The sequence below is a fragment of the Eubalaena glacialis genome, chromosome 8 (genome assembly GCF_028564815.1).
Source record: "Eubalaena glacialis isolate mEubGla1 chromosome 8, mEubGla1.1.hap2.+ XY, whole genome shotgun sequence".
NCBI lineage: Eukaryota > Metazoa > Chordata > Mammalia > Artiodactyla > Balaenidae > Eubalaena > Eubalaena glacialis.
The window spans coordinates 117,711,364-117,725,635 of NC_083723.1; the positions used below are offsets into that span (position 1 = coordinate 117,711,364).

General features: G+C 45.6%; 1 protein-coding gene across 4 annotated transcripts in view; it reads right to left on the minus strand.

Moving 5' to 3' along the window:
- Positions 1–1,578: 1,578 nt before the first annotated feature.
- Positions 1,579–14,272, minus strand: part of LOC133096944 (TRPM8 channel-associated factor 1) — a 45,746-nt gene continuing 33,052 nt past the window's right edge. For 3 of the 4 annotated variants that reach the window (XM_061198854.1, XM_061198853.1, XM_061198856.1), the window contains exons 3-9: positions 12,329–13,323; positions 11,942–12,039; positions 10,591–10,804; positions 10,036–10,275; positions 8,660–8,997; positions 6,705–6,955; positions 1,579–4,129 (exon numbers count right to left, since the gene is read on the minus strand). In XM_061198854.1, coding sequence (XP_061054837.1) covers positions 4,120–4,129; positions 6,705–6,955; positions 8,660–8,997; positions 10,036–10,275; positions 10,591–10,804; positions 11,942–12,039; positions 12,329–13,323 — 2,146 coding nt within the window. In that variant the 3' untranslated portion in view covers positions 1,579–4,119. Of the gene's footprint in view, positions 4,130–6,700; positions 6,956–8,659; positions 8,998–10,035; positions 10,276–10,590; positions 10,805–11,941; positions 12,040–12,328; positions 13,324–14,272 lie in introns of those variants that run through there. The other variant, XM_061198855.1, reaches the window with a different exon arrangement.

Below are 14,272 nucleotides of genomic sequence, written 5' to 3' on the forward strand. Positions count from 1 at the left end.
CTCAGTTCTCAAATTATACTAAATAATTTTGGCAATCTGTGAAAGTGCCTATTATGTCCAAATTTAGGTAGTTCATGCAAAGAAATTTTTAGTACCTCCACGTACATATTTCTTAACCAATTATATGAGTTCCTATATAGTGCAGATGAACAGGATTAACTTTCTGATGGCACTCAGGTGCACATATTTGTATTAACATAATCCTTGGCTCCTGACACTGTCATCACTGGTCAATGCATACCTTGTTTTTAACTTACTCATTCATTTATTTTATTTATTTCTAATATAATGAGCACCTATGAAGCCAACCACCTAACATGACACTAGAACATTGGAAATAAACTGCTCAAGCTTTCCTATCAAAGAAACGCTTCTCTTTATAGAATTTAAATCACAAGAATCCAAATAAGTAACATTTCTGTAACTCTTGAATTAGATGTGGAATTGTTTTTGTGTATCTGTAGCTAGATGTCTAAAAAGTTAAGGATAACCTCCACCCCTTCTCTACCACACTTGGAAGACTGACTCCAATTATGTGGGTCAATGAAAGAAATCTGTTTCAAAATGGAAGCCAAGTAGGGGTCCAAAATCTTTGAAGGAGTAAAGAACATAGGCGTGAATTAGTCTTGAAAGAAGGGTGTGATACTTTTGTCAGCAAGAATAGTCAATATCCAGGGCAGTATTTGATTACTTACTGGCCTGTTTAGTACATATATTAGGTGAGGTTGTGACATTGGGTGGGGACATTGGTTTAGGGACTAGGTAAATCAGAGAGTGATCTTAAGAGGAGATAGGAAAGATTTCCAATAAATGCAGTTGTTGAAGATTGGCAGTAAGGTCAATACTCATTAGAGAGCTCCAGTTGGCCTTGGAAGGTAGACAATAGAAGAGAGTAAATTAACGAAGAAGGAAGAGCCACCAAGAAACTAGGCATAGCAGGACACATGAAACTTGGGAGATGTCCACTAGATAGCTGGCTGTTTCTCCCAACTACAGGGAAAAAATAGCTGAAAATCGATTATGATATTGAGGCAGTTTGGCAAAGAACATACCAAAGAGACTAACAGATGGATAGAGATCCTCTGACATCACCTGGTCTCGTATATGACTAAAACTTATCAAAACTGTCAAATGAATAGTTCAGGAAAGCTTACATCACGGTCTTGAAATGCTCCTGGAATAGAGACAAACATCATGTGCCTTCTTGGGAAAGAACACTAGTTGGTGATTTTCATGAACACCCTGTTGCACGTTCATTCACTCAACAGATACTGAAAACCTGCTAGACAGTAAGCTTAATCAGCAGACACATGGTGAGATCAGGACAGGATTTGTTTTCTGTGGAACACCTGTAGAAACAAGAGAAGGGGAAGTGTGTCTGAATAGCTGGAGGGTATTTAGTGTGGTTAGAACTAGAGAGTAATGGGGAGATATGATGAGCCTTGGACACACTGGGTGGATCCAAATACTTGAGAGCCATTTTATGTGTTTTGATTGGACTGTATCTTAGTCAATATGAAGCCATTGAAGGGTTTTTATTTAAGTTTATTAAAAATTTTTCAAAGTAATACATGCACAAGGTAAAAAATTAAATAGTACAGAAGGACTTAAAATGAAAAACACAGTTTCCCACCCCACCCTTTTAACCCTAGTCCCATACCCTAGAGGCAATGCATTTAACAATTTCTATTTTTAGATATTCTGTTAACTTCCTAACATTAAATAATATGTTTGAACAATAATTTTTTGACTTATTAACTTTAGACAATCTTTAATAATCCCCCATTACAAAAGATAAGGATTTAACTTACACTATTCCCACCTTTCATTTGCCTATCCTTTTCCAAATTTTTGACAGATGTCATTTTTAATACTTCTATTGGTTTATAGTTTTGAACAGTAACAATCCTTTAGTCCTTGTTCCATTAACTGTAGACTTTATCTTTTCATCCCCATTTTGAATAGGTTAAGTAATTCTACTCTTCCTTCCACCTCTCTTCCCCCAACTAATTCTCAACCTCTTTCTGCTTTCTTTTTCCTTTTCAGGATTACTTACTTTCCACTTCATTTCTGAATAAAAGATTAAGCCTTTCATGTTTTATCTGTAGGCTGATCAGAACACTGAATACCAATAAATAGTATCTACATTATTTTGGCTTTGTAAATACTGTTTCCTGGGAGCTAAGTAGAAGCTAGGATATTTTCTTCCAAACATATCCAATGTCATGATTCCTGTGTCACTTGAAATGAAATGTACCTACTGCCAATGTCAAAACGAGTCTCTTCTTACATTCCATGAGTATTTTTTTATTATTGTCTCATAATTGAACTTGAATTTGACATTTTTGTTTTCTTTTTTGTTTACTAAAGAATGTATCTCCTCCATATTCTCAAACATTCCAGCTTCTCAAGGATAATATCTACGGCATAGAATGCATATGCTCCCCAGAGAGCCTGAGACTGTGTACTCTCATCTGAAATGGGTCTCTTGGATAACTGTCACCCTAGAGTGAGCCATCCTATGGGATAACTGTCACTCTGGAGTGAGCCATCCTGCTGGATAACTGTCACTCTAGAGTGAGCCTTCCTGTTGGATAACTGTCACTCTGGAGTGAGCTATCCTATTGCATAATGGTCACTCTGGAGTCAGCCATCTTGGGTGAGGTCCACTGTTTTCTGGATTCCATTTCTTTCTCTTTCCCGATTTTCATTCTCATTTTGCTGGAGAACTTCCTCAGTAGGTGAGAGAGAACTTCCTTTCCAGGTGCTAAGAGGGTAGACTTTCTGAAAACTTGCATGTCAGAAAATTTCTTTCGACTTGACTCTCGACAGTTTGGCTTGCTATGGAATTCTGGGTACAAAGATTTTCCATGTATGAAGACACTCCTCTGTTGGCTTCTAGCATTGTATTGATGATGAAAAATCCGCTCCCAGTCTATTTCTCATCCCTTTTTAGTTGAGCTAATTATGATGACCTAATTTTATTTTTTTCTCTTGGCACTTTCAATATCTTCGCTCTATCCTTAATATTCCAAAATTTCACAAGATTATGTCTAGATGTAGGTTGTATAGGGTCCTCTCAATCTGGAGACTTATTTCTGTTCAATTCTTTTTCTTTTTCTTCACATTTTCTGTGTTCTCTCTTCCAGAAACTCCTAACAGTTAGATATTGTCTATGTCTCTTTCCCCTCTTTATATTTTCTATTTCTTTTTGCTCTATATCTAGGGAGATTCCCTCAACCTTATTTTACAGCCTACTAAATATTTTTGGCAGTCTTATTTCAATTTAAGGGCTCCTCTTATTTTCAGGGTTTCCCCTTTCTTTGTAGCATCCTGTTTTTATTTTACAAATGCACCTCATATGTCTCCGAAGATATTTAAGTCATTTTCTTCCATGTTAACTGTTTCCCCTAGAGTTTGTTATATTTTTCAAATCTCCTGGTTCTGATTGGTTATTTTTCTCACATGCTGCTCCCCTGGTCCCTCCCCCAACCCCTACCCCTAAGGCTCAATGTCTGGGAATTCCTAGCTGACCATTTGCATTGAAGAATCAGTATAACTGTTTTTATAGGAGTTGTTGTGGCTTCCCTCTGCCATTGTGTGGTCTGTCTGCTTCTCCAGTAAGCCTTTCTGTGACTGAAAGCACTTGGTTACTTGAGTAGGGATCTCAGCCATCTGTAGAGAATTAGCTAATAGGCTAGGGGCTCACTTATTTCCACAAAAGAGAGAAATTTATTTTGGAGCACCAACTCCTGCCTCTCCTCAAGCAGTTTATTCGATTCCTTTACACAAACAACAACAATAACAACAGACTTAATAGAAACCAGTGGTAGGTTGCCTGTATTCTGTGCAAAGGTTGGGGTAGAATGAGATGGGGTTCAATTTCACAACTGACATAATTCTTTAGTAGACAGACTTTTCAGGTGCCCAAATCTCTTTGGGGTTACGTGTTCAGATCAGCTTATATTCCGTCTGAAAGGAGCTGCACTCTTTCATTATCACTTCTTCCACTTTCTTTCTTCCAGAAATGTGTTGAGATCTTCTTCACTTATAACCAAATTCCTTCAGTTTTCTTTGCTGAGATGTGTCAATTCTCTTTTACGTTTCTTGACTTCGGTTTCAGTGGGGCCTGGGGAGGGAGGGAAGTAAACTTACATGTTCAGTTCATCATCTTAAATTCAAAGTCCCATTGGAAGCTTTTAGACAGGGGAGTGACATGGATAACTCGATATTTTTAAAAGGTCCCCGGGGCTGTACTGCTGAAAATGGACTAAGGAGGGCAAGAATGGATATAAAAATTGTTCTAAATGACTGAGGATCTAATTTCCTTTCTGAAAACATGCAGTGTCTGAGACTTTTGGGAGTCAGACCCTTTACCAAAATAGCCCATCGTTCAAAATCCAATAAGCTAGTAGAATGCTTTCATGGTGCCCTGGAGATAAGGACTGAAACCCAAAGATCCCGGAACCGAGATGACTGGGACGATACTAAAGGGATCATCCCAGCACTGTCCATTGGGAAGCACTTCAGGAGCCTACCTCAAAGTCTTCCTTTGAACTGGCATTTGGGGTAAACAAAAGGACTTTCTGTTCTGATAAAATTAGATGAGGGCTAAGTAAAAACAGCCAAAGTGCTGGCAAGGAGGGACATAAAGGTCCTTCTATTTGCTGGTTCATTTCTTCATTTACTCATTTATTTGCTTGTTCAAAGCACTGTAGTTACTAACACTCATTTGTATTCAGAATGCCTGGGTTCAAATCCCAGATCTATCACTTATTAGCAATAAAGGTTTAGGCAATTTACTCAATCTCCATAAAATTCAGTTCACTCATTTGAAAAATGGGAGCTGTAAGTTTCCATTCCATAAGGTTACTGTGAAGATTAAATGAAACGATCCATATACTTGGCACATACTCAACAACCCACTAATTGATAGCAATTATTTTCAATGCTGAATGAATATTTAACATCTATGTTTAAAGTACTTGGATGATAGATATTCATGAAATAAGGGAGAATAATTCTAGTATTAAGAAATGACACAATAAAAGAATCGAAAGAAAAATATTGTCTAGGTCAACTCTTATTGTCTATGCATCCACCCAATTCCCAATTAAGCAAATAAAACAGTGCATTAAAGCAACTAAATCAAAAGAAGTGAGCTAAAGGAAAACTGGCTGGATGTACCCAGCATTAATCCTGGAGCCCCAACTCTAGCTGAAACTACGAAGAATTGGGAGGTTCTGAATAAGATTGGAAGAAAAGTTTAAAAAATCTCTGAATGTAGTGTAATTAAATGAAATTTGGGTCAGTTGCATCCAGTTATCTTGTTCCAGTGTAAAGATTCTATTTGTGCACGGACTTTATCTGCCGAACAGCGACAGGAATCTGTGTCACTACGGAAATATAAACACCATCACTCAGCCGGATGCTCCTTGTTTGCTAAGGATGAACATCATCATGGAATTGTTCTGGTTTTTCAAGCGACTTCCACTCTTAATCAAAGAAGGGATTTTACCTGAAAGATGGAATTGAAGAAGGAGACCAAACCCCAAGCAGCTTTTAAAACCCCACTATAAATATAGAGACCTTCCTTTAGATCATAGGGCAATATACCAGAATCCTTTCAGAGTCAGTGTATAAAAGTGTAGGATGGGATAGGATTAATTCACTGCATCTGTAAGTGCCATCTGAAAGTGCAGTCCTGATCTAAAATGATAGAGTTAATTTGACAATAACAGTGGCAGCTGACAATTTCTCAGTACCTACTAAATGCCAGGTACTGTCACTTTTAGAGGTACTAAAATTTAATCCTCACAATAGTCCTATGAAATAGATCCCATTTTATAGATGAGGAAATTGAGTCACAGAGAAGTTCAGGAGCTTGCCCAGAGTCATATAACTGGTGAAAGAACGAGGACTTGGATGTGGTAAGTCAACTGTGAGAGATGATGACCTTAACCCTTGGGCTGTGGGAAGAGAATGGGGAGTAGGAAACTCACTACTCTGTGGACCAGCATGAAATAAAACCACCCCTTAGAGTGCATGCCCGGTATCCACACTCCTCAGAATCACCGGTCTGAGTCTTCACCCACAACCCTGTGAGGCAGGGATGTTTACCCTCACCTTACACACAAAGAAATGGGAGTTCAGAGATAAAACGACTTTCCCAAGAGCTAACCCTAGTTATGGGCTCTTCGTAATACACCAGACAGCTTTTGGAAAACTACCCAAGACATAAAATATGTGAGTCATCAGGGAGCGGCCTGAATATCATGGTAAATTAGTATTTCAGTTGGGTTCTATGGTCAGGTTTTTGGGGAAATGATCAAAAATAAAAGCTCAGGGAGTCCTCAGGGTGAGAGCCACCCTCTATGGGCTATGGCCCATGATGGTGAACCAAGGGCTGGCATAGGAGCAGGGGCCAAAGCTCTCAGCACTGGCCCAACACAGGGTCAGGAGCGCATCTGATGGCTGAGAGCAGAGGAATGAGCTCATAAACAGAAGGCTTTGCTTCTGAGGAATTATGATTCCACTTTTTTCTGTGTTCTGAACCCACTCCCCAGAGATATGACTAAGATCTAGGGGCAGTGAGCTTGAGAGGGCAAGGCTAGAACCTAAGAGACAGAGGTCGAGGAGTGAATCCCCATCTCTGCCTAACTCCCCAAACCTCTCTACCTGCCACCTCGCTGGGCACTCCTTACATCTGTGTGAGGAGGTACAATTTCATAATATTTTCCTTCCACTCAGGCAGATAGGCCAGGCTGGTTGCCACTTCCTTCTGGATCGGCCAGGCCCAGGCCTCAAAGAACGGAGCCAGATTCTTCTGCACTTGGTGGGAGAACATCTTCACCCACAGATTCATTTTGTCGACATTGTCTGTGGGCAAGTTGGTCTGGTTCCTATACTCAGTGAAGAGACGGATGAACGGCTCCCACCCAAAGGCCTCCTGGAGCTGGAACGACAAGGAAGAAGGAGGATGAGACATCTGATCTACAAAAGACCCAACAAACACTCTAAATGAGTTAATGCATCTCACCCCTTAAACACCAGTTTCATATCTATCAATGACCCTCTGCTGTTTTACCTGCCAGCCTCACGTGCTACTCTCTCCTGTTCTGACGATGAGAAGGGCCTCTGAGCCGGCACAGGGCTCAACACAAAGCGGACACTCAAGACAGCTGTGGTAAAAACTGCAGTGATTAATATCAGGATTTACTACCAATATCATTATTCATCTATCTCACTAGATCATGAAAGTAGTCATAGGATATTACACGAGGATTTAAAATTGGTTGAAGTGAAAAAATCCACTGTTTTTCATAGTTGCAAAGTTAAACCCCAACAATTAGGGAACTCCCAGCCCTATCCTGACATAATCCACATTAACTGTAGGTCTATGTCGATTTGCAAGGCGACCAAAAACGGCCTTTGGGAAAAAAGGTGAGTCCAGTAGAAGCAGAAGACGATGTAGAGTCTAGGTAGCTAGCATTAAGAGTAAGGCATAATTTTAGGAAAAGGCAGCCATCCCGAGGCTGTTGGAAACAGCCCATGTTAATTTATTTATTTTTGGCTGCGCTGGGTCTCTGTTGCTCCACGCGGGCTTTCTCTAGTTGCGGCGAGCGGGGGCTACTCTTTGTTGTGGTGTGAGGGCTTCTCATTGCGGTGGCTTCTCTTGTTGTGGAGCACGGGCTCTAGAGCATGGGCTCAGTAGTTGTGGTGCACGGGCTTAGTTGCTCCGTGGCATGTGGGATCTTCCCGGACCAGGGCTCGAACCCGTGTCCCCTGCATTGGCACGTGGATTCTTAACCACTGCGCCACCAGGGAAGCAGTTCCAACCTCAACTTGATTTCACAGAGGAGGAACTTCTGTCCCGATGACAAGGTTAAAGCAGTCTCCTAGCAGTGTCACCGTCATTCTTGTGGTGGAGGGGATCCGCAGTGAGAACTCCAGCAGGTGGAAGGGCCAGAATAGAGTGTGGCTGGCCTGAGACTGAGTTCCAGAATCCAAGGTGATGAAACTCTCCACAGTGAGCTGGGAACTGATCCAGGGACTGGGGGGCTGGAACTGGGGTGTTGCGTGATAACTAAAAGGCAAAGGCCACCCCCATGTCCAGTCCAGTGGGGAAACCTGGCTTGCCTATAAGGTGGAAACTGAGGCACAGCCAAGTCATAATGAGAAGACGGTTTACTCACCTAGGGAAAAAACAGCTCCTTTCCCACATATTTGTGTGTGTATGTGTGTGTGTGTGTGTGCGCGCGTGCACGCACAAGTCGGGGCGTGTTCGGCTTTAGGGAGCTATTTAAACAGCGCAGTTTGGCTTCAGTCTCAGGTATGTCTAGGTTTAAAGCCAGTGACAGCAACTATATTTGTAGTATCACATTTGCCTCCACCAATTTTTAACCTTTCTCAGTGCTTTCTGTCTACTCTCAAAAATCTCTTCAGAGTTCTGGGGTGAAGGGTGGGACTGAGGCAATTAAGTCCACCTTAGGGCCATGCAAAGTGATGCCCCGAGAAGCATCCTCAACTAGCATCTTCACACCTGGGCGCTGTCAGCACCTCCCCCCACCTGGTGCGGGAGGTCCCCCAGGCACCACACTACCATCTGCTCAGGGTCCCCACTGCGGGGCTCCCACCACCCCCCGCGCTGGCCCAGCACCTGTAAGTACGTTTCCAGAGCCGTCCACGCGTTCCAGTTTTTCATATTGGGACCCTTGCCCAGGTAGATTCTGACTCTCTTCTCCCGAACTGGGGGCCACAGAGCGATATTGGCTCGTCCTCGAGGGATGCCCAGAACCGTCTCGTGCACATAGACACACCACAGGTTGCAGGTGGCCTCGGTGGTGTGCGGGGGGAACTCCCACTCCTGCCGCTGCTGGTTGCGGCCCAGCTCGTGCACAGGGCCCCACAGCCCCTTGGTTCTGATGAGTTTCTCACTGATGAGCTCCTGCACCGACTCCAGGTGACACATGATGGGGTAGCCTGCGTGCATCCAGCCTGGGAAATGCAGGAGGGGGAAAAGAGGGTTAGAGCGCTCCCCACCCATCTAACAAAATTATTCTCTCTATCGAATCTCCCAAGACACCCAGCCCCCGCCGACCCCATGACTTCCAGAACCCTGTAATGCTCAGAAAGGCAAAACCCAGACCCTCCCGGGCCTTCCTCCTTATCCTCTCATTCTGTAATAACGCTTTCATCGCCGCTCTGACTGGCTATGGAGCCGAGGCAGGTTACAGATCGCCATTCATGTTACTATTCAATTTTTCTATTTCTCTGAGAGTGCTCTGTCCATGTGAACCCATCATTATACTCTTTTCTCAAAATTAAGAACTTGTGGTTCTCATTATTTAGACATGGAATTGCCCACGTCGACACTACCTTATAGTGATCATCTACATAAGCCAAGAAAACTAAGGTCCAGAGAGATTTCCTTGGTTCTTTAATTTCTATACACCCTTCATTTTTCAGGCCTCTTGACCCGCTGGCAAAGATCTCTTTATTCAGTGCTTTCTCCCAACACCTGTGAGCTAGGAAGAGGCCCTCGGTCGGTTTTATCCACTCCTTGAAGTCCCCTGATGGAAGTCTGTGAAAACCCAGCATGTATTTCCTGCACCATTCCCACTGTTTGATAACATCTCTTGACTAAAACTGTTACATATGTTAACATACTGTGTACATATAGTTCTACGGCCTGCTTTTTATGTGTCACATAACCTCATCATATTTCCTTATGCCATCAAAATATCACTTTAAATGTCTTCCTTAATGTCCATTGAAGGTATATACAATACATTACTGAACCATTCCATAACTGTTGGGCACTTAGGTAGTTTCCAATGTTTTGTTGGGGGACACAGCCGAGTCTTTTTTTTTTTGACGCATTTTTTCCCTTTCCATTTAAATAGCAAGGATTACATTTTATATGTCTTGCCATAAGGTCACTTCTACCCTGCTGGCTGCCCACTGCATCGCTGTTGCAAGAAGGAAGGCCCTAAGGGGGGGCAGCACGCACAGAGTTTCGCCCCAGGCACCCACCGACTGAGATCTGCACGTCGGCAACGATCCTCTGAGGCAGACGCAGGGGGAAAGGCTCAGCCCCCAGCCGGGCCACGGCCTGCATCACCTCGTCCCAGAGGCGTAGCAGCGGCTCAGGGTTCTCCAGAGTGCGAAGGTTTGCGGTTGGCACTGTCAAGATGATGTTGTCTGTAGCCAGCTCTCCCCAGGGACCTGGATTCTCCTGGATACGCCTCTTCCATTCCTCCTGGGATGTCTCCCCTGGAAGACAGGCCACAGCGCTTGAAACTTGTTTCCCCAAATCCCTGACATTAACACGTTCAACTTGAACCCCAGCAGGAGAACACCAATGCCATGAACAACCACATACCTGCTCTATCCTTCTTCTACAAAGGTCCCATCGATGTGATACAGTTTGGTCTTTATCCCCTTAGCCTCAAAGCTGACTATAAGGAAGCTTACCTCCCTTCCCTCCACCAGTCCGAATCTCTCTCCTCCTGTACCAGGCAGCCCAGATGACCTCCTCACCCCCAGCTCTCCCTGTCCCTCGGCGTTCGCTCCAGGGCGTCCACTCACCTAGCCTGTAGTAGGGAGCATGCACAGCCCCCTTAACCGTGACGGGCACAGAGCCCAGCTTGCTGCTCTGAGGCACAATGATGTACAGGAGGCCCCCCCAGAGGCAGGTGATCGACTTTGTGGGCTTGTCCAGGCAGCAGCGGTTAATCACAAGGGGGCCTCGGAACAGCTTGCTGGCCCTGGTCAGGTCATCGGTGTGGCAGCCAATCTGTACCTGGAGCAGAGAGATCCCCCACGTAGTGACCTTGGGGCATGCACGAGCCGAAGGGGAGAGCGCCCAGGACATGGGGACAAGAAGGGTCACGGGGCCATGACCCTAGGCAAGTCCAGGCATCCCACCATTTATAAGCCCTGTGCGCTAAACCCGTGAAATTGTATCATCCCTCAAGGTCGTATGGACCACATCGTGTAAATTCACTCTCAGGGCGGGTCAAGCAGCTCCACAAAGGGTCATGCTGAGATGCCGATGCAGGGGCACCAGGTGTGACCCAGATGCTAATTCTGAGGTGGGCGACTCCCACACAGAGTCCCTTGGTGTCTCTGTAACAGCCCGAATCCTAGGCTGCCTATTCCCCCGTGGTGATTCTGGCTTTGGGAAGGGGCAGAGGGGATCCTGCCTTTTGACCTGAGAGAAGGCCCAGTGGGAGAAAACGTGACCGGTTGATGTAGTGAAAGGTTGATTCAGTTCCACCTGTTCTCCCAGGCCCCTATTCCTGCGCCAGTGGAGTCACCCCTGTCCTCAGAGGCATCCTGGGACTGTTCTCCCGGGTTTATGCTAAACAAGTTCCAGGATAGATACAGGCACAAAACAGATGCTAACCATCACGATGACCCACAAGGGGGATAGAGCAGGATGGCAGCTTAATTTTGTGAATAGGGTGTGTCTATGTGGAAGTGACAGAGCTGACGTGGACTGGGCAAGCTAGGAACAGTGTATGGTGTCACCGGGAAGAAGCTGGAGTCAGAAGGACCTCGTGCTTTGATGTGAAATGTACGCGGGATGGAACGTGGACTGAGATTTATTGGACTGTGTGCTAGGGCACCAGCCATCTGGGACCTTTCTTATTGCCCACCCTATGACATAAGTTAAAAGCACAAAACTTGAGCCAGAAGTTGGTTAGGTTTGAGCCCTGGGTGCTGAAATGTATCAAATCCATACATTTAAATTAATCAGTTAGCTGTTCTGCACCTTAGTTGCTTCATCCTAAGCAACTAAGGGGGTAGAAGTACATGCCCTGTATTGCCAGTTGGTTTTGTAGGAAGGTCAGGTAAGATGCCCACTACGAAAGCAAGAGCATTTGGCTTCCATATTTGGGTTCCACGTTATGTGGTGAGATGGGGCACGCCTTACCTTCAGGTCAGCAGAGGCAGCAGCTTCAGGCAGCGAGACCTCTATAATTTGCCTCCCGGGTATGTAGAGCCCGGTGCTCATCCAGCAATACCTGGTGCCTGCCAAAAGCAAAGGAAAAGTAGACATTACCCTTCCTCCATGATTCCATCGCCACCCAGCTTCCAGAGTCCCTTCACGAGCTCTGCACATCTTCCTGCCTCCATGCTGCCCTGGCTCTACTCTTCCAAACATCACCTAAAACCTCAACCCCCATCTCCTTGAGAGTGCACAGCAGAGGATGGAGATGGCCCCCTGGGGGTGATCAGATCTGGAGCTGAGCTGCTGAAGTCATCACGACCCACTGCCCCCCAGTTCCCACCCGCCAGGCTCCCACCCCTCATTCCTTACCTGGATTGTTGCAGTTGACCTCAACAGTGATAGGAGATTCCGAGGGGCGCAGGTAGGGGCTGCTGTACATATCTTCAATTTCTGGGACTAACAGAGAGAGGTCACTTCCAGAGTGGGCCAGCCCAGTGGCCAGGGAGAGCATAGCACCCCTGCAGCAGTCGTTGATGACAGGGTTCTCTCGGGTCGCTACTGGGAGCCGATAGCGACTTAGCAGCTTCCTTAGGAGCCGATGCACCGACATGTAGGCAGGGATCTCTTCTGCGGGGATCTGCAGGAAAGCTGCGCCATCTGGTCCCAGCTTTGCCAACCAGCCCTTTTCCACGTTCCCTCTCTTCCTGCCCATTATAACCTGGAACTCGGCCAGGGTGGAACGGAAATGATAGGTCCTTATCCCTGCCTTAGGAGTACGAAAGGGCCCAGGGTTGAGGCTTTGGCTGGTGATGCTAATGCCAAAGGGGTTGAGGAGGAGGTTTCCTGGGAACCGAGCCAAAGGGGACACTCCTGGGTTCTTGAAGGCCCACCACCAGGCTTGGGCTCCAACAAACAGGCCCCCGCCCTCTGCTACAAACTCCTGCAGCTCCTTGACTCCCACATCACTCACGGGCTCAAAGCAATAGACACTGGCATCGCTGGTCAGATTGGGCTCAATGCTGCTGTCTATGCCCCCCACTGCGAGCAGGCCGCTCAGAGTCCTCAGTTCTGTCTGCACCACGATCTTGCCTCTGCGGCCCGCGTCCAGCCAGCGGACAGCATTGAGCAGAAAGGGGCCCAGTTTACCAACGGTGAAAAGGACCTTGTGGCCAGTCACGACCACCCGGCCCCGGCCGTAGCGGGCAGCCGCTATGACACAGCCATGGTAGGAATCCAGCCCCAGGGGAAAGGCTAAAGCCCCGTGCACTAGCAGCTGGGACGGGAAGCAGTCCGAGTTGCTGATGTCCAGCTCAGAAATCCCGTGCAGGAGTTCATCTCTGTCCTCAGAGAGATCATTTTCACAACTGCAAAAGACACACGTGTTCTCTATTACAAAGCGCTCAGAACAGCACCCAGCATAGAGCAAGTGTCAGACTTACTAATACCATTTTTAGCTCTTACAAGGGAACTGGGAGAACAAAGTGGGCAGACCTGGCCTCACTGGGTATGGAGACTTGTTTGAGGGAAGACAGAGGCACTCAGCATTCATTCTGCTCTGCTCATTCTCTGTGTACAAACCCTCCAAAGGAAATCTCAAAAGAAGTCCTGCTGGGTATACCCAATACTGTATCTTAAATATTCTGGATTTAAGTGTTTGTTTCAGCCTTTTAAGCACTATACCGAGAACTGAATGGGAAATCATGGTTTCATTCTTATAAGGAGGCTTGTTTATAATTTCATGCAGCTAATCTTCTACAAATAAAGTCAACAGAGAGCTGAGTTAGTTAGTGGCGCTAGTGAAGAATCACTATTATCTCAAAAGGTGGGGCAGGGAGCTGACCGGCCTCAACTCTAGTGGGACCCTCCTGTTACGTGAACCCAAGAGGACTGACTGCCTACACCCAGAATCCCACACGTTCATTGCCGGCCCAACAGGAGTGATACACATCCGTGCTATAAGGTTTTTCTCATCACCAACTGTTCCTATCTAAGGGTAACAAACTCCTGTAAGACTTCAGGACACCTATAACCCCCAAAATGGGGGATGCAGCCCCAGGTAGTGGGATTATGAGGGGGTAAGAGGTAGAGGGATCTCTAAACTTGAGGTCCCAGAGCTGGTTAAGTCACTCTCGTTAGGTAAATCTCTGGCAACTGTATGGTCAGAGGCAGTTGTAAGGAAACACTGAAAAATGGGGGTCAGGTAGGTGGCATATTTACAGTATTTGTGTTGTACTCTCTGTGGTTGGCAGAGCTGTAATTAACTGATGGGGAAACTATAGTCCTCTTAGCAGGTGCAAACCTTTCCTGAAGATA